This window comes from Taurulus bubalis (genome assembly GCF_910589615.1).
Source record: "Taurulus bubalis genome assembly, chromosome: 8".
Classification (NCBI taxonomy): Eukaryota; Metazoa; Chordata; class Actinopteri; order Perciformes; family Cottidae; genus Taurulus; species Taurulus bubalis.
Window position 1 is genome coordinate 17,899,860 of NC_136596.1, and position 21,345 is coordinate 17,921,204.

A 21,345-nucleotide genomic window follows, 5' to 3' on the forward strand; every position below is an offset into this window, starting at 1 on the left:
GCAGTCTTACCTTGGCGTCAATGTCACTCTCACTGTCACACTGTAACAGAAAAGAGACAGACACAGGAAATATAAGGAATTATTCATTTGGCTCCCCCCAGTAGCCCATAATCAGTGCAGATGTTATTTGTGTGTGCAACCTCTCATTCACTGACAGCTTTTAGTGCAAACAGCAAAGGATGAAGAGGGAAAGGAGAGTGCAGTATTCTAAGAGAGTTTTTCATGTTTCAAAAGCAACACAGCCGCATTGAACACCATTCTGGTGTTTCTGTTGCAAATTCAATGCTTTAAATTTACAAAAGATGAAAAAACGAATAATACTATACACTGAATTCCACTATAAAGAGTATGTTCAATGACTTTGCATTCAGCTGCAGCTTGTCATTTAGCCTTTTAAGAGTGCTTTAAAATTAGACGATAGTATCTCAAGGACACAGAGCTGAGACTCTCTGAATACTGGAACACAGTGCCTATTAAATGAGGTATTTCAAATACGCCTTTGTCAAACCAGTCTTTAATTTCTATGTCAGACTTTTAGAGGGAAAAAGAAACTAAATAACAAGAGAGGTTGAACTCTGAAAAATGCCTTGTCTAGCACAGCCACAGGCCAAATCCCCGTCTATTCAGTCAAAACAAGTGTAATGTTTTTTTCTTCACTTAGAATTGCCCCATTTAAATACAAAGTGATTGGGCTCAAATATCTTGAGGAGATGTGTATCCTTAAAAATAACAAGAACAAGAGAAACAAGTCCTTGTAACTGACAGAGGAGAGTACTCCAGGTACTAAAGCGGCACAACCTTGACATGTTCACAAGCAGAAATAAAACATTATTAGAATTAGACTTATACTGGAAATTGCATTTTAGAATGTGTGAAAGTAAAGTAAAGTCAATAATCCCGGCTGACATTAGATTCCTGGTTTTCTGTTCAGTACCTATAACACACATGCCATCCTGTCAATTGAAACACAAACTTTATTTTCATGAAAAGCATGAGCACTTTCTCATCTTAAATCCGACCTATGATCTCTACTTCCGCTTCTCACATTCATTTGTAGCTAAATGCTTAATGCTCTTGGCTGGTAACTCTCTCCACCAACACAATAGTTGGCAAAGTTGTGGAAACAGGAGTGGTCGAGCAGCAGGCCAGTCCCACTGGACCTCACAGCATGATGCATGACGAGCAGAGCAATTCAAGCGCCACATCGAGAGGGAGAGGGCCCCCTGTGAAAAAACTGCCTTCAACCTGTCAATTAAGTCCCTGTGGCAACATATTTAAGTGGACCCTCTTTGTTTTGTTTGACTCCCTTTCAGAGCTGGGCACAATGAGGAGGGAGTTGGGTCAATGGAGGCCCAGCGGCCCTTTGTTGTGAGTGCGGTGGGTCCAAATGTATAATTAAGTAACGAGAGTAATCAGTGCAAGGGCTCAGTGGCCAAGATCTCTCAGGAGAGGAAAGTGGTGGTGGTGGGGGTGCTTCCATTCCCCGTGATTCATCTTCTGCAAAGACAAGGGATACAGCTGGAGTCTTTGCTGGCAGACGTGAGAGAAGAAAATTGTGGCTCGGCCATTTAGGAGGGTTTACTGTTGTTTGCATCTCTATCTGAAGAATAACAACGTCGAGAAATGCCTGAGCTCCTATTGATCATACTGAAGCATTCCTACACAATAGATAAAGTAAGAACATACACCCGTTGCAGGGTAATACAGTAAAATGGTATGTTCAATATGAGTCTTTCTTCTTGCGATTGTTGTTTATGATTCCAGAGCCTGTCAGTGAGTATAAAGAAAATAAGTGTGAAAACAAAGGAAAAGTGCCTCATAATACTGCAGAAGATGTCCCTGAGAAAATGGCTTGACAATAGTACTGTGCTTGTGAAAATATGGTTGAAAGAAATGGAAAACAAAAATATGTCTGTGTTCTCTTATATGTTCCACATTTATAAACAATTTTGATAACTGGTTCTATATTACTACTACTACTACTACTAGTACTACTACTACTACTACTACTACTACTACTGCTACTACTACTGCTACTGCTACTACTAATCAAAATATAACATGTTAAATACTGGCGACATTTCTATGCAACGCGTCCTCTTTTCTCTTGGGGAATGTTTGCAGACCCGATTTTCTGGGCTTCTACTTGTGAAAAGACCTTCATTACAGAGTGCTGGGCGTTAACAAGAGAAAGTGGCTTAGGCTTCTTGTCAATCAATTCCCTATTCAGACTACAGATTCCAGACAAATGAATTGTCAGCCATTTCTATACTGCTTGTTAGGGGAGCATCACAACCGATAATCACCACCCATTTGTTCACCACTCTGGTGGTGAATCACATTCAAAACAATGTTTCTGTCCATCTTGATCCATCTAAGAATTACAAAAAAAGTTGATCCAATCTCCAACTTCGCCCTACCCCCGGAAACCGGTGTAAATGTATTCTTAGCATGCAGCTGAACAGATGACTTCCATCGCACAGCAGTTGTGAGTTTTTCTCTATCACTGGGGACGAGCTTAAACCCTAGGTGACAGAGATGAACAACTGGCTCGGTCTATTCCCTGGGTGCATGCTTGGCCTTGTTGTTGCAGCAGTAGCCATGACACTAGAGATGAGGCCTCACAGGGCTGGAGCTGGCGAGGAGGAAAAATAATATCAAAAGAGCACAGCATGGTGCTTATCCTTTTACAAGAAGCATGCACTGCAGCAGAGCGTAAAGAGGACTACTGGCTAGGGCTCAGACAGAGAGACACACAGCACAGCAGGGGAGGGAGAGGCAGGTGGAAAGGGGGAACAAAACAACAGTAAGAACAGGCAGGGGGGATGCTATAGAGACGAAGGGATGGACGGATGGAGGTAGTGTTTGAGCAGTTTTTGTCAGTATTGTATTTGATTGCCCTGTTGGGCTATTACACTTGGTCGAGTCAAAATCATAATACAATGAACCATTTGTGTGTAAGAAGAGGACCACGTCATTTTGCACCCTATTCTTCTTTGAATATTTACACTGAGTTTTAGCAGGGCTATACAAGAAAATCAAAAGGTGAAAAAGCAAAGCCACAAACCCACACAGAAAACTCCCTAAACAGCATGTCTGGTGGTCAGAGGGGACATTGTTAAAATCGGAGAGATATGCAGCTCACTAAGCTGCTGACAGGAGCCAAGCCCCTAGTGGTTTGTGTCTCTCATAGATGTTCACAAACTAAACAAACGGGGAAAAAAACTGGCTTGCTCTTCAGAGGCAGGGAGCAAGCAGAAACATCTGCACCTGGCAACCGCCAGCTACGAAGGGTAACAGGGGACCAGCTTCACCGGATGGCTCATGCACAACCCTCCCTCCCAGCATCCCACCTCCTCTCTAACCCTCCCTCCCCTCAGCCAGCCCATCAGACTGATGTGTTTGACATTTACACAGCTTTCAACACTTCAGAGACAGGAGATTTATTCTGTCAGCGGCCTTGGCTGGAGCCGGACCTCGACCTGGGCTGGCCCCCATGACGACCCTGTAGCTCAGTCCTTCAATGAGGCAGCAAAAGGAGAAGAAAAAAACAGAGAGGGGGGAAGGAGGGATGGATGTCTCGATTCTCCTGTACATTTTCTTTGGCAGATTACGAAAGACGTGCAAGGGGAAGACAATAAGCGTTGCGCATCCCGGAGCCCATTAAAACGACTGGCCAAATTAATCACACAGTTCCAGTTGTCACACTCAGAGGACAGTCTGCCATACATTCTGCCTCAGAGACAGCGAGAAGAGAAGAGGAGGAACCTGCCTGGCGACACAAATGCTGTGAGGGCGTCAACAATTGTCTGCCTGAATACTGATCCCAACCCTCTACTTGCTGAAGGAAATCTAGAAAGAAATTGGCAAAACAAGCTTTTCCTGAGCTGCTGGCAGTCAACTGTAGCTGTTGGTTCCTATTCAAAATATGCAAAGTAATACATACATTGTATAGAGGCAAAAACAGCTTTGAAAATACAACTTGTGTTGAATGTTTGCCGATCAAAGTCATTGTAAGAAGTGTTGCCACAAGACTATGTTGTAACGTATGGAAAATGAAATGGCGAGTGTCGGAACAACGGAAAAAAGGGCACAACCAACTGTCTCCTGATGTCAAACTATTCACAAGTTTCAAACTGTTCTGCATTCATGACACTCCAAACAACGCTGCACCGATCTTGTAAAAATGTAGACATCTTGATACTGACGAGAGAAATGGCTTCAATTCAGAAGACATCTCTTCAGTGAGATTCACTGAGATACTCCTGATTGTAAGGGAGCAAGAATTGACAAATCCAAATCTCCTAGAGGGAGAGCACACAGAGGGGGTTATGGTCCATTTAAATTGTCGAGGACCAAAGCAGTTTCAGATACTTCTGGAACAACACCAATTTCCTCCTGCAATTTCCCTCCTGCGGATGCTGGGATGAGGCGTTGGGATGTAGGTGCAGTGGCCACTCTGAGGGGTTTGGAAGCAGAGGCTCTCGTCCCCTGGAGGACCTATTTCCAGGCCTAACACATCAGTGAGATATCTGAAGGTCTCCTTGGCCTCATGGCGGAGGGTGGAGCCTTACTTGAATTTAGCTTTCATAATTTATCAACAGGATGTTTTGTTGCATGCTCTGACCACGTTACGTTCCCACCACCTCAGAGACAAATTTAGTAAACCACGAGTTGCTACAAAGCTGAGGGAATAGTCTGTGTGTCTGTGTGCGTGCGTAAGCATATGAGGGGGTTGGAATAACACCAGAATAGTCAAGTAACAAAAGGAATATCTTTGGATGATTCACATAACCTTTCAGTTGCATGACTACTGTGCACCTTAACTAAACAAGCTTTGGGTACTTAAGCAGAGCTGCTGTATTAATATTAGGGTTGCCAAGGCTCACATATCACCACTGCATTTAACTTAGAGAGAGAGAAAAAAAAGAGATCACTCTTGACACCACTAGCTGTATCTGAAAGTACCACCTAGCAAAGTGATTTGATCACAGGATAAAATCTATACAGTCATTTGAACCTTGACCTCCCCAGCAGGCAACATGGGAAGTCAGCTGATTACCCTGGGTCAGCCAAGGAGCTCTGGATTAGGAAAGTATTGATCTCAGTGAAGATGTATGCTCCAGGGGGAATGAGATTGAGAGAAAAAACTCTGCTGGGCAGAAATAATATCGACCGGCAGAGGAGGCCTAGACAGGCTCTCACGTAAAACCATATTTGAGCTTGGGACCTCGGAGTTGGCTGTGCAAACATACAGACGGCTTCAGCAAAAGCTCCTTTCACAGAGGCCCATTGAAAGAGGACAGAGAGAGAATGAGAGTGGAGGAGGATTGAAGAAGACAAGCTCAGAGAAATGCTCTTTGCATTAGCCAGACACAGAGGCTTCTGGTTCAGAGCTGACACACTTAAGGGAAGAGTCAGCGGGGGCCATGTAAATCTAGACAGGGTGAGGAAAGATATAGTCCTGACCTGGAGCCAAACTAAGCAGATTTTAACATTACCCAGAGTCCATGTAAACAGCGCTGATACCTGGCAGCTCTCTGTTTCACTTCCATGCAAAATATGTGGTGAGGTTGAGAAGGAAGAAGGGGAGGAGGTGCATGGACAGATTGATGGGGATAGTGGTGGGGGCGAACGTGAAGAGCTGTTCCCCTTCTCCACTAAATTAAAGGACTGCCTTGTCCTTTCCAACACAAAATACCTCAACCTTTGCTTTCAGCACTCGCTGGGGGAGCAACAGAGCCGACTGGGCTGCTGGTGTGATCCTTGGAGTTTAGAGAGGGAAAAACAGACAGTAATGGCAGATGTACGAGGGAACAGGGAGCATTTATTCAGCTCAGAGAGAAAGAAGAAAACTGCCAGAAATGTAAAGGGACAGGGAATACACAACTGTGTTATTAATATAGCCGTGGAAGAAAAATAGGGGTGTAGGTAAGAGAGAATAAGAAAAAAATTACACTGATTTATGTTTTTATTTTTGCACCTCGTCTTTCATAAGACTCCCTTTGGCTTCTTCTTGTCTCTGCTGACCGTGTGACCGTAACAAGCTCGCTATCTTGCCTTTAGTGGTGAACCCACCCACACACACACACACACACACGCGCACGCACACACGCATTTACAACCCTCAGCACCTCCCGGTGCTTTGACATGGCCCGAGCCCGGTGGTGCTGAGCTGCAGCAGCAGACACTGGGCATTGGAAATTTAAGTCGGGGCGTAGGAGAAATTAGGCGAGGAGGCAAGGAAATGGGATGTTGACTTGAACTGGCCCCGGGGGCAGCTGAGAGTCTCCCTGTGCAGCTCCGCTGGCTGCCTGACAGTTTGATGGAGCGAGTGGAGGCTTCCCTGCGGCCCGAGCCGCCGTCTCTAACACTGATGTAGCTCAGTGAGGAACAGATTGAGCCTCCAGGCATCGCTCTGTACTGCTACTCCCCTCCTCGCTCGCGCTTTCTCACTCTCTGTACTGCTTCCACTAGATCTCTCTCTCTTTTCTCTCTCTCTCTCCCTCTCGCCTCTCACTAATCCTGTCAAGCCAACACACAGAAACATGTACACACATATGCATGCATATACATACGACAAAACAAAATCACATACTGTATGAACACATAAAGACACTTAGACAAACAGAAATAACAGCAACACCCACAGAGAGCTTGGCTCCCTCCTTCCTTCTCCCAACGACAGTAATGTGATGAGCACTACAGATGCTGTTTACTGAGCTCTGGCCGACACACAGGGGGTAGGAGAGGAGAGGGAGGAAGAGGGAGAAGGAGGTAGAGTCAGGGGCCTGGCAGGCCACCATAATGAAAAGAATCTGGCGGCAGCCCACTGTGTGCTGGTCATGAGAAGCATGTGCTGCCGGGGGGCTCTACTGCTAATTTCAGGGGGCAGTCGAGCGTTTCACGCTCGACTTGTCATCAGGCCAGAGGGGGCATTCATACTGGTTGACAGCAATTGCGAGAGGGTGGGCATGGGGGGAGTTGTGGAGGGGGAGCAAGGAGAGAGGGAGAAAGCTCTAGCTCCTTTCCCCCGCCTTGTACCTCCTGTCCCTCCTCTGCAATGATCAAACGTTATTGTGGGCAGGGTACAGAATTACAAATGAGTGTCCTGTGGCAACCATTGGAACTGGATTTAACTGCTCTTTCCGCTTTGCTCTCTACTCAGGTGGCCACGAGGAGCACATTTCACCTTAAACCCCTGCTGTCCAAACAGGATTTAATACTTGCACCTTCCTAGTTAACATGACAATAATAATCTGGTACCAAAGCAGGCGGTTTATAAGACACATTCAGACACAAGACTCAGGGGCCTCTTTTTATCACTCTAATTATAATTGTATCAATATATACTGTGATGTATTACATATTTCAGAAACAGAAAAATAACCAGGCAGGAAAATCCAGCAAATAAAATACCTGGCAAATCAAGATACTTCCTCTGCCTGCTCGTTGATTTGCAAGATTTCTGCCAATAGTCTGATACACCCACAAACAACAAAGGGATATATACCTCAGTATAAACAGTCTGATCAAATCTCTGATGGCTCTTACAGTATATATCATCATAGCGTCTAGTCCATACATGTCCTTGATTTCTAGGAGCTCCCTCCATCTTCAGAGGACTGGCAGTCTATTAAAGGTGAAAGTACTGACGGGCACATCTTTAATCAGTGCCATCAACTGGCCTGATGATTTGGTGCGCACTTGGGGTTTATCTCTCAACTTGACTGGATAAAAAGAGTGCAAAGTCATTAAAGAGTTGAGACGGGAGAAAAAACAGCAACAGAGGATCAGCCCGACCCCTACATCGGGGATCCTATGAAGAGAGAGGGAGGGAGGGAGAGAGATGCAGGGGAGAGTAGGAGCTACCGAGCAGTTGATACTAACAGCTGGCAGCCTCCCCCTTAAAAAAAGAAGCGTCTGGCTCTAGTCTGGCAGCCAGGAGAGGCAAGCGAGGGACAAGCCGGGATGAAAGGAGGAGTGTGAGAGATGGAGTCAGTGATGAAAGGTGGGTGGTTGATGGTAGATGAGTGGATACGGAATGGGATGGGGGGATTAACCAGCTTGCAAGGAGAAACTTCTGTTCATTGCCTCTGACACAAGCAGTCACATGAGAGACAGAGGAGGAGATGGGAAACAGAGAAATAGAGACAGAGAGCAATGCAGAGGGAAGAAGGAGCGAGGAAAGGAGGAGGCAGCCACATTGCACATCTTCAGGCTGTGAATAATTTAGAGGAGCACTGGGGAGACGAGACGAAGATGAACACAAAACACTGGCAGCGTTTGACCTAGAGCTGCAGCTACATCAGTGCACATCACAGAGCGGAAAGCTCTCTCTCGCTCTCCCTCTTCCTCCTCCCCCCTCTTTCTCTCTTTTGCTCTTCATCTGCCTCCCTCTGTGTCAGGGAGGAAACAGCTGTACACTATTCTTGTTTCGCCTCACATTGTATGAAACTCAACAGAATGGCTGACAACTTCGTTTCACAAGGATCTCTCTTTCTCCCTCCCTGCTATGGGCACGTCATAAGAGTCAGAAAGCAGCGCGCAAAACAGATGCGTCCACATCCAGACTACATGGGGCAGAACATTCCTGTGACAGCTCACACACACAGGGCTAATGATACTATCGCATCATGTGAGAAAGAACATTTTCACGGGATGAAAGAATCAACTTCAAAGAATTCAAACTTGATTATAGCCGCCATGCTGCCATGACCAACATTTTATTAGACTTTTAATAAATATCTTTTGATTTTGGACTGTTGGTTGGCCAAGTAATGCAATTTGAAGACGAGATGGATATTTGTCTGACAATTTACAGACATAAACCATAATCAATAGAGTATTCAGTATAATAACATTAGTGTATGATTTACCATCTATAGAGGGACATTTTCAGTGAAATATTTCTTGCAGAATGTCCACATCAACAGTCTGTCTCATAAGACATGATGCAGGTTAAGTGAGGGACAGTGCTGAGTGTGAGCAACCAGGCAGTGGGAAGTATGGACAGCAGCAGTAAATAACAGCTGCCCTGTGATTAGGCCACAGAAGAGGTTAAACAGAGCTCATTCACAGCACCTTTGTCAAGGTGCAATGAATCATCGCACCTGCTGAAGTGTGTGTGTGTGAGAGAGAGAGAGAGAGAGAGAGAGAGAGAGAGAGAGAGAGAGAGAGAGAGAGAGAGAGAGAGAGAGAGATGAAAGGACCTCTGGGCATGTGGTGGGAGTGACAGTTGGGTGGACAGAGGGCGGTCTGATCAACCCAGAGGGGAGGGACCATTCATTACTGTAATTAAGGAACCGTGGAAGTAGAGGAGCAACGATTTTGAATCCACATAGAGTAAATCTTTTATTTGGTAGGAATGATAGCATGAGGCAAGTGAAAAACATGAGGAATAAGGATGTCAAACAAAACAAAGAGATATCTTGGTTCCCTCTCTTTATTTTCTTGCCCGCTCCCTCCCTCCCCCACTGTCTCCTGCTCGGACTGCATGGCTGATATTAATGGGACGTCCCTTGTTTGTAAATGTGCCAAGTTGTGTGCACCGCTGCGGGCTGTCTATTATAGCAGGCCTCTGGGGCAGCCTCTCCATATGGCGTCACATATGGCACTCAGCAGCATCAATTAATGTTGTTATAATACTGATTTTTATGAGCTAGGGTTTCACTCCTTTCCTCTCTTCTCTACCCCTCCAATCCCTCCCCCTTTTACACCCACTGGAGCCGATTCTTTGATTCTTCAAACTGCCTCTCTTCGAATCCTCAAACCTTTGACAACCTGGCTTCTGAACAGTAGATGATCCGGGAGCTCTTCCGTGCCAAATTTTGAAAGCTCCTACCAGCTCTACTGAACGTTGCTCAAAGACCGGGAACATGACTTTGTTCCCACTATACTGCAGAAGAAGGGTAATTCTACTACCAATGTGTCAGAAACTTTGCATCTTCTCTGAAGCGGAGAGACTTCAATCAATAATATATGAAAGAATATAAAAGGGATAAAGACAGCAATTATACAGACTGAAAACTATGTTAGGTGATGTTACATATCTGCAACCAAACACTGCATTCACAGCAACAATTGTAGTTTTGGTCACATTAGGCCAGCATCAGGGCCTATTAGTGTGTTAAATTAGGCCTATATTTATGCACAAAGCAATAGGCAGATGGATGTAAGAACAGAATCGGAGGGGCCTTTTTGTTCCCCAGTGCCTTTGGTGGTGGATCTGACAGGAAGGGAACAAGAGCGTAGCAAAAAGCCTCGCTTAAAAAGCTCCCAGCCACACCAGCCTTGTCAGCGACGCCACAATTAGAGACTAGATCACTGGCGCTTCCCAGCGAGACACATCTCACCACCACTCCTCAATGGAACTCTTTCGTTTGAGGAACACACTCAAAGCTGGGTTTTAAAACGTTTCGGATGGCTAATCACTCTCAGGATGAAAGGCCCTGGCGTGTTCGTTTGTCTCAGCGTGGGGAGCTTCCCTTGCCGTTTCTCTGTCTCTGATTCTGATTGTTTTTGTTCGTTTCTTTTTCAGCATGCAGGCGAGGCAGGCGAGCTGGCAGGCAGCTCTGTTTGAAGGTGCAGTCAGACCCGAGTGCAGGCCTGATGCTTTGTAGTGATATTTCCAGCAGCACAATCTCATTACTTTTTGACGTGGGGGATGCGCGCAGGGGTGGATTGTCATTTCACGCTGTCAAAAGTTCCGTGAGGGAACGGAGACGGGAATGGAACTTCAATGACCTGCACGCCTCTGCCTCGTCAAGACGGAATATATTATACCAAATAACATAGATAAAATCCAATGAACCAGATCCTTTAAGATGCTTGTAAACTTAATGTCCAGTCCCCATGGGTGTTGAGGGAATCTCAATCCTTATCTGGACTCTTTGTAATTGGATCTATTTCACAGCCTCCTAAACCTGTCACTATACATGCCCTGAACCTAATTAACCTACACCCAGCACTGCATATACAGGCAGGCAGTGCATGTTCATATGTAGCTAAGACAAACAGATCTTTGTGTTGAGAGGAAAAGTCCTGAGGGCATCATCCCACACCTCTCAAAGATGGTGAGAGCTTCTGGATGTTTTCACATGGGACAATCATTGGCAGCTCCCCCCCACATTTAAAAAAAACTGGGGGAGGTATCCCTCAGAGTTGATTTCACACAGAGTTCTTTCTATACAGAGAAAAACATTGCTCTGTTTAAGAAGCTGCCAGGCACTGATTGAAGCGCCTGGTTACTATGCGAACCCCAGCCTGTTGCTGGGGTGACTGTCCCAAAGTGCTTCCTGGGTAATTTTCGAGGTCACTGGTTTGTGCACGCCTATGTGGTGCAGATGGGCCCACCCTCATTCAGGGCCCAGCAGGAACTCTTTCATTAGACCTAGTGAATGGCCTCATTCATCCCCTTCACCTCAATTGGTCATGCTGGGTCTCCGCAGAGAGCCCAAGACAAACTTTTCTCTCTTTCCACTCCCTAATCTTCCACGCACCACCCACCTTAGTCATGCTTCACTTTTGTTCAGTAGCATGTGGTAGCTGAAGTTTCAGGCCTCATTATTGGGTGCAGACTACCTCAGACCGCCCACATGTAAGGGGTGGAACGTAACAGACTACTGACATGCTGTCTTCGTTTATCTTGAAGAATGTTAATTTAAAACATTCTGTGACACATTATTCACTAATAGATCAAGGCATTTACCGCATTATTATTTTCATGTTTGAAAACAAAATCTTATTTAAATCTGGTAACATCAATCTAACATGTGCCCATACAAATAATAATCCTTAAAATAAGTATTTTGCACAGATTTTTAAGTTATTAGTGCGTTAATGCCCTGTTGGATATTGCTATTTCTATCTCAGTATTGCACAAAAGACCCGAAGGTCTTCCAGCAGAACTCAGAGCCATTTCCTCCACTGAGTCACTACTGTGACTGCAGTGCTTAGCCATGCTTGTGAACCCTCTACTCCCTGCCTCTTTTTGTCTCTCAAGTGAGTCTCAGGTCTGGCCTAGTCAGAAGTGACTAATTGTCTTGAGTTGTTAGTGTTCCTTGAATGAGATCCACTACAGTCTGCGACAGTGTGCACAATAATTTGGTTTCTCCCATCCTCCTCCCCTCTCCCTCTTTCTCCTTCTTGCAGCAGATTTACCCCTTCTGCTTCTCAAGCTACTGAGCTGTAAAATTGAGTGGACGGCAGGCAGTATAAAGAATGAGACCTGGCATCGTGGACACACTAACCTTGAGTAGGGCCACTGCTGCTGGCTGCACCTAAAGAGATGGAGACAGAATGTCAGCCATATTGGACTGAGGAAGGTTAAAATGAGGAGAGAGGAAAGACCAAAGGTAGAAAGAAAAGTGGAAACCCTTGCTGAAGAAACAGCATGACAGCGTGGTAAAAAGAGCAAATCTATATCAGGATGGACATACACACTACAAATAGACGGGGTGTTAATCACAGAAAGAGAAAGAGAAAAAGGAGAAAGTATTAGCTATCATTAAACTGACCGTGTCGCTCTTTCTCACCACAGTCTTTACTTTATAATACACTATATAATGTCTTGCACAGTCAATCCCTCAGCTACTGCAGTGCACATGTACATCTACTGCAGTGTACCTTTCAACCTTTGCAATTTGACAAAACATACTGAACAGTTAAAATATCTGACAATATCTGAAGTGAGCATATTTCTTGAGAACAGTGTATCATAAAAACGACCCCGGAGCTTGTTTCCTAGTAGTTCTAAGAAAACTATTCTTCGTAATGAAATCAACTTGTATAGCCATCCTTGGAAATAATCTAAGCAATCAATTACTATGAATCACAAATACACTGCTGCAGTTTAGATGTGAACAAATGGCGACCCAGTCTCTTACAGCTGATACTAGAGCTCTGAGCTGCTCTCTTTCCTCGAGAGATTAAGCAGGTTTGTACTCTCCCAGGCGGACAGGGCTCCCCCTCCAGTGTGCTGCACTATCATTTGCAGGAAAATTACTTCAGTAATGAAGAATCCAGGCCCATAAATCCTCATGGCCTCACCTTCCTTTGCCTCCCAAGTCTCGCTGAACAGCTAGTAAAAATTCCCTTTAAAAAATTCATAGCGCAATTTTGCTCAAATCCCTCCCAGCAAGCACAATTATGGAACTTTCATCTCAATTGATTTATGTCCTGGGCTGAGAGAGGAGGGGTGGAGGGGGTGGGAGTGAGGGAGGTGAAGGAGGAGAAACAAAACAAGTGGTAAATCATTGTTTTTAAAAGGGAAGGCGTTAGGCCAGTTGTCACTTTCACTGCATGGGTTTTGTATTGCATGAGATAGAGAGGTGCCTGGATGGGGAGGGGGGGAGGACATCTGAAGGGTTTGAAAGTAGGATTGTAATGGCAGAAAGGAGGAGGAGGGGAGGGAGATTGGGGTGAAAGGAGTGGTATTCTACTTGATTAATAACACTAATCAAATTATACAGTGTTCCACTGTGCCCTGAAATCTGGGGCCATAATGTCCTCTAATGGCGTAGTTCACAGCTCTAAACTTCGGAGGGAAAACATGGTGCTGACTGCTGCATGCCTTAATGAAGGCAGTAAAACATCCATTTCCAGAAGCCATGAAATGAAAGGCAAGATTGCAGATGTGCACCCAGTGGCTCTCGCACTGCAAGAAAAAAATGGAAGGCTGAACACAAAAGACAGTGTTGGAGAGAGGGAGAGACAGACAGAAAGATGCAAGACCTTAAGAAGAGAAATGAGGAGAGAATAGTACAAGTGAGGAGATTTAAAGGGCAAGAACACCAAGAGTAAGGGGATATAAGAAGAAAATGGATGATGAAGAGAGGGTAGAAAGACAGATTGGTAGATGCCCTCTGTGTTTTATTTCCAAAGAAGCCATGAAGACAATCTGTGACTGCTGATTATGGATGAGCCAGGCTGCTTTACTATGTCTGTTATACTTAGTGTTGCTGACAGAAGCCACAATTCATCACTATTTAGTTGCTGATGCACCTAACCACAGCATCCTCCCTCTCATCTATCTCAATGCCACTCTATTAGGGTATTCCCTCTGTCCATCCAGGCATGCTTTCAGTTGATCCATCTATTCATCCATATTTCCATTCGTCCATCCAGCCATGTGGGCATTCGTCTCTCCATTCATCTGTCTATCCAAATATCAATACAACCGATCTTGTGTCAATAAAACGCTGCTCCGAGATCTGACACAGCAATATTGCTTTGACCTCAGCTGTCAGTTAGTTGCTGTAGGTAAGAGGTTAGCTTGTTATTTGTAGACAGTATGACTTCTGTCGGCAGTTGCACACTATGTCTGATCAAAATCTAACGACAACAAGTAAAGATCAGTTCGGCTCTAGTCACAAAGTGTAGTGCAGTTGGAAGAAAATGTTTTTTTAAGCACTTAAACTATGTAAAACTTCAACCACTTAAATGTATACAAAAGCATTATGGTTTACATTGAATAACTAAATTGCAAATGCTACAAACAATCAAATCAGCCTTTGCATCTTGAATACAGTGTTGTTCATTGTCCTTGGGGCAAAATTTCATCTGGAGAGCAAGGGGGAAAAATCAACAAAGCTGAGAAAACACAGATTGCTATTGTTATTATTATCATAATTACAGTTGTGCTTATCATGCAAGCAGCCTCAATCAGGATGAAATACAGCTTCATTTGATGAAGCTTCCTGTTTTGAGTTTGGGAACCACACACTTGGCTGGCGTGCCAAAAACTCAATCAGGCGCAATTACATAGCCATCAGATAGAAATGTAATTGATTTGAAAGCTGACATGAGATATAACTACATTACAGTGGCGGCACAGTGGGGAGGCTCCTTGGGGACGCGGCCTACGGGGAGCTCATTACCGCCAAAGCTTTGAATTATTGAGTGCTAAGGCAGTGACATTGAGGAGAAGAGGCGAGTGATTGGCTGCTACAACTCGGCAAGTGTTTATCTCAACTTACAGCAACCGAAGACGTCTGAAGGAGTGATCTGACCATTCATGAATATTGCACTGGGAGAAGTTGTAATGGTTCATAATTGAAAGGGTTCAGGCCAAGGTAGCGTCTGTGGGTGCACATCATACCTGCTATTTCCATATCTAGTATTTTTAATGAGTTCATTCTCAGGCTTTCCACGGCAATGACACTACCTTGCCCTCGGGTCACATATTTAGCACTTAGCTTAGCATGCAGTTTGTGGATCATCACATGTCACACCCAACCCTGCACAATGAGAGCTGTGTTAGCGAAGCATGATGCTGAAGTAAACTCTATGGGTCATTCCTGAAGTGGTGAGGGTGACTGGGGACTGTTTAGAGGATAAAGATAGAAGTCACTGCAGAAGGGCCTCACCGTCCCACAGGAAACTCGTGGCTGCCTACCACTGGGAGATCTATGGCCCCTAGCCTTCTGCCGCTGATCTCAATCTGTATCGCTCATTCTTTCTATCACTCTTCTCTCTCTCCTCACACGAGTTTTCTCACAAAAAGGAGATCTCAATTAATTCAAGCGGAATGAGGACGAGGGAGGAGGAGGACCCGAGAGCCCAGAGAGACACAGAACTCAAAAGATGCTTGTCGATCTGCGGTCTGGAAACTGCAAACAGAGCATGGGATGACTGTGCATGTGCATTAAGTCTTTTGCCAAGTCACTCGTCATTACAGAGGTGTATGGGTTGGGACAAAAATAGAAGAGCAAAGCCTGACAGAGATGAAGACATGATTAAAGACACGATGACACTCAATTCACTGGATGTTGTCTATTACATGGATGCTGGGAATCTTACAGCTTGACCTTTTATTAGAGCTAAGTGACGGATGCTCAAGATGTAAAATGACAATTCTAAGTATCCCCTTAAAATAAACTACACGTCAGACAGAATGAACAAACTGTGGTGTGAAAAAAGCTGCATGTATGTCCGTTTATCATTGTGACCTATGACCTTGTGAACAAGGACCTCATGCGAGACAACTGTCATCTATCTTGAGTAAGCTCGGTCAACCTTCTTATTGTGTATATTAGGTTGCTACAAGCCACCACACAGCTCAGCTAATTTTCTCATAGCCTTGCAGAAAAACTGGCAGAAAACCAGCTGTTAGCAGGGGCTGCCGCTAGGTTTGAGGTCACTAGCACACACACACACACACACACACACACACACACACACACACACACACACACACACACACACACACACACACACACACAAAATATGTGCTCTAAGGTGGCACACTGCAGTACTTCCAGCAGCTACTATGCTAAAACAAATTGACACTGCACACACTTTTTCCATCTGGATTGTTGCTCAAAGCACACAACTGTTTTATGTGTGTGTCACTGAGAAGTAACAAAACAAATAAGAATAAATGACCCATTTTTTACGGAAGACAACTTGTAAGCTGTGAGATGTTATCTCCAGTGCAATGGTGTTATAAAAGTAACCACCCCTATGACAGAGCGTAAATCTCACAGTATTCTGAGATATTTTTATGTGCCATGCAGACTGCAGTGCATATATTACAATGTTTTATCAGTCCCAGCTCTAGGACAAGGCTAGTAAAATAGGCGAGTCAGATAGTTCCAGATTTTCATATGATAAATACCTCGCATGTAAGGAGCCGGTGGGGATTGTGGCAAATGTGTTTCCAAGAAAATCAGCCTGCCACTAGTATTTAGAGTGATTGAATAGCCTGTAAACAGAAGCAGCAGACTCTCTTGACGCTCTCTGGGAGACACTAATATAGTTGTGCTTCCAGGAGCTGAAGGGAAGGAAGAAGGTGGGGCGCTGAAGTTCATAAACTAAGCAGCGAGCGCAGCTTTTTAAATTACCCTTTCTCTGCACTCAGTCTGGTCTCTTAACTGAAACTGCAGAGTAAAAGCACAAGACTGCTGAGTGAAGTACGTCAAGTCAGTCATAAGACCCCCTTGGTCAATGGCTGATAGTGTTCCTCGCATTAGCCCAAATCAAAATTAGATCTATCTTTAACAATCTCATTTATAAAAAGCCATATGATGACACTTTCCCTCATTTAAGTGTTCCACCTTCTCTGCTGCAAACCCCTGATTAAATTCTCCTTTGTTCATAGTGCTTGTAAAAGGACCTTTTTGATAGCAGGCCAGCATCTTTCCTAACTTTACAATTCATCACAGTCAGAGATCATTATTTCCAGATCTATGTCCAATCAAGAAACTGTGGAGACTGCAGATAGCCTTGTTCATGTAACAGTTCTAATTTGAGGCGATATGAGCATGAAAATGCTTTAAGCACACAATTTAGTACTTTAGTTGAAGGCATGTCTGTGTACTCACCACACATCAGCTGACGTTGACACTTTATATTGAGCCTAAGGATATTACACTAACAACATAACAAGAAGGCCGGTTCTTTCATGACCTGAGTTTGAGGTCTAATAAACACAGTCATGTAACCTTTCACTGCTTGGTAAACAACTCATTATGTTAATTATTTGGTCAAAAAAGCATCCAAAGTCCTGACAGCAAAAGCAAAGACAACACAACCAAAATGGATAAAATATATATTTTATGTCAGTGCTTTGGTGAATAATTCATATTTTTTCAGTGACAATTTCCATAGAACTGTAACAGGAAGAAGGAGAGGCTGTGACAATTCAAACTGCAGCTATAGCAGTTTCGTTGGTGGTGAGCCGTTGTAAAAATGTGAGCAAAACCACAGCCTATGTGCCGATTGTGCAAACCACAACCCAAAACACACTGAAGCTAAGCCCTGTGAAATAAACACATCCATTTTGTTTTTATTGCTTCCTACAGTGGCACCAATGGAACTCGATAAATACGTTACAGATGAAAAATAGCATAATTTACAGGAATGTTTCAATAATGTGCATTGTCCCCTACCAAATAACCAAATACAAAAAAAAAGTTAAAAAATATATTACATGTAGATGCTTCCATAGGGTCAACTAAATACTTTCAAAAATATATCAATTATATGCTATGGCCTTCACCAGATCTCAACCCAACTGAACACTTCGTCAGGAAACATTGGCATTGTTCTGTAGTCTAAGACACTCTCTATTAAATAAAATTGCACCTTTAGCCAAAACAGCCAAAATTAAATGATTTGAAACAATATACATATACATTATGGGTTTGAACAAATAACACTTAGACATACTTGCATCCCCAGACACCTGCACCACATCTCTTCTGACCCAAACAGGAAACCAGGATAAGAAACACTAGGCTACCATTTGGGTTTGTTTGTCCTCCTGGCTCTCAGAAACCCTACCCTGGCATTCGCCCTAATCCCCTGAGAATGGGTCAGTAGCATACAGCTAAAGCACCAGGCGATTGCATATCTGTAAGAGACCTCCATAGAAGTCTCCAGACGTGGTCCTGGTGACGCTGCCAATTTGACAGCCCTTCTCCTGTTCTACACTTGGCCTCAAGGGTAGCCCTTGTATCAGCTTACATCTAGCAGTTTACCTCCGAATAACAAGAGCCACATCAACCTCAACAGATTCAATTGAGCAGAATCGCACACAGTTCATTGGCTTTTGGCTGGTGCTCGCGGAGTAGATGACAGCGATGTGTGGAGCCAGAGAGTATCAGTTAACCCAGACTAATTATTCATAAGGCCTTGTTGTGATGGCTGCTGCTCTCGTAAGGTCAGGCAGGAGCAGCAAAGGGGAACAAAAACATTTCCTACTAAAATGGAGTTGACACAGGTATCTGGAGGAAACTATGAAAGGAAATGTGATGCCGAAAAATAAATATCACTAAGAGTAGTGAGCTCTCTCTCCTTGGGCTGTTGTAAGTGGACAGCAGCATGACAGCTACACATTCCCAACTGGAGGTTCTGTTTGATGCAATGGAGGATTTGACATAAGAAGGACACTCATGCATGGCTAAAAAGAGAATGGTGCAGCTCCTTAACTAATAGTATACCCTGTGTCCTCACAACCACTGGCAGGCTGTGCCTTGAAATTTGTAATTACAGTAATTGTGATTTCGACAAATGGGGCTCCACTACACTCTTCGACGGTGAAAATACAGGTTGCGTTATTCATGAGCAGTCTACTAAAAGCATCCGTCGACATCGCTTTAAATTACCAGCTCTTGGATAGAGGACATTTGCATATGTCCAAATGCCTGCAAAAATATTCAGAAGATTACTTTTTAGATGAGTCTCTGACTGAGGCATAACCTCAATGGCCTGCAAGGAAAACTGAGAGAATCTTCTTGACCTGACCGGAAAGGACAGATCACCTGCTTTCTGACCTCTATTTACAGTCACAATAACACACACACACACACACACACACACACACACACACACACACACACACACACACACACACACACACACACACACTTATGAGCAAGCACAGTAGTGTGGCAATTAGTGGCAAGAGAGGAAGAATGCTGGATCGGTTACAGTTATTGAATGTTAATTACAGCGCTTTATGGTGTTGAGGAGATAACGAGTTAGCGCCTGGTGACAGCAGCGACACGTCCTTTAACGAGCGCTGTGGAAATGTATGAAACTTGAGATCAGGGACAATGAGGCGTTACAGGCTTGTCAGACGCTCTCCTGCTCACCCTTCCTTTGTCCTAATGAAGGCAGACACTTGTTTCTTTCTCTTCTCTGCTCGATCCAGAGCTGTTAGCCTGGAATGATTATTGTTTATGGAGGAAAGGTAAAAATCGGCCGATTGGGATTGTGTCCTTGTCCACCTCATCATCCCACATCACCAATGCCATTCAGTTTATGTTATACCTATAGGCTAGACAAAATTATGCATAAAACATGTGGACGCATAAAGGCCAAAGATAAACATGGGGTCATATTACAGATAATTCCCTGGTGCAGAGAAAATAGCCGGTAGCCAGACAAATGTGAGTGACCATTAATTCCTGTCTGTCTAAATAGCGAGGGATCAAGAGCTTGGTGAAATCCGATGGGTTAATATGGTCATGTTGTGAAGCCTGGTTTGGAATTTAGGTTAATGGAATCATTGATAGGGCTCAGCGCTAATGCCAGGGACGCTTAAGAAGATCCATGCCGCATGATTTAGACAAATCCTGGAACATTCTTCAAAGTTTCCCCCACTGACCCTGGCAAGAGTTTTTGAAACATACACACAGACAAGTCTGAGGATTTCTCTGAGTCTACACAGTCTCTGCGAACCAGAATCCCCCAGGCTGTATCAACAGCCTAAATGGTATTTATAGAATATTACATCAGTTACACTGGGGCAAACGTGGGCCCCAATGGAAATATTAGGCATAATAAACACATAGAGAGAGAGCCTGTTTTTCCTTTTTTTCTTGTAAATTACTCTGAAATATGTGAGCAAGAATGTACAGTAAACTATGGGATTCTTGAGATTGTAGCTCATGTTTAGACTAAGACCTGGCAAAACTAGTTCATTATGCTTAGCTCTAAACAAATGATTTATATCTGCATCAAAGTATCTTGATTTATCTGTTGTGTAGCCATATTACAAGTTGTGCTGTGATAAGAATGTCCGTGAGAATAAAAATGGACTCTTATTACCACAGTAAAGCTCCAACCTGCTCCCAATACTTGTGGTGGGGAAACCGTCATTATGTTGGCTACAGCCTTCATGAAGAGAGCAAGAGAAGCTCTTTTAAAACCACAGAAGACGAGGCGCCTAGAATGGTGTTCAAATGTCAATAAAAACAGGTGTTAACCAGCTTAGCTAAGATGTTAAGAGCTTGGATAATCCTAGCCTGGATCCAAGAGGGATCGTCTCTGGAATACTAATGCTTAGAAGGCAGCGTTAAAGCGCACACAGTTAGGAAGTTGCGCTTGAGATAGTACTGCTGCTGCAGGCTGTGGAAACCTAATTCGCATCTGCTGGCAATTACTAAGGTTTGAAGAATAAAGGAGGCTCACGTATCGAGACTACTTGGTTGTGAGGGAAAAAAATTAACGTTTTACTTAGAGAAGTTTTCTGTGATATCGTGCATGTATGGCTGAAATCACTCATCATAATAAAATAACATTTAATTTAAGTTTACATTCAAAATCCTTATCATTCAGCCACTTATCGCTTTTGACCATCAACTACAGAATTCCGTTTTGTCTCAACTCGTTGTCATCTGTTTTTTATTTGTGTCTACCATCAAAAATGTACATTATATAGCCTTGTTTCTACAGGTGTATCCCTTTATTTCTACATCTCTAAAGCAGCTGAGTGCCAGCAGTTTCACACCTGCAGCTCCAGTCCAATCAATGCCGCACAGGCAGAAATAGGAGCAGATTTTGTCAAACCAGGGCCACATCCAGGCAAGAAAAATAATAGGACAAAATGCAAAACGT

At 43.9% G+C, this 21,345-nt stretch overlaps 1 protein-coding gene across 1 annotated transcript in view; it reads right to left on the bottom strand.

Annotated features, from left to right (window-relative positions):
• The window catches only part of fbrsl1 (fibrosin-like 1), a gene marked incomplete at its 5' end in the record, with an annotated part of 266,408 nt that overhangs the window by 93,858 nt on the left and 151,205 nt on the right, over positions 1–21,345 (bottom strand). The window contains 2 exons of the mRNA XM_079222167.1: positions 11–40; positions 12,252–12,281. Of these exons, the coding sequence (XP_079078293.1) occupies positions 11–40; positions 12,252–12,281 (60 nt within the window). The remainder of the gene's footprint in view (positions 1–10; positions 41–12,251; positions 12,282–21,345) is intronic.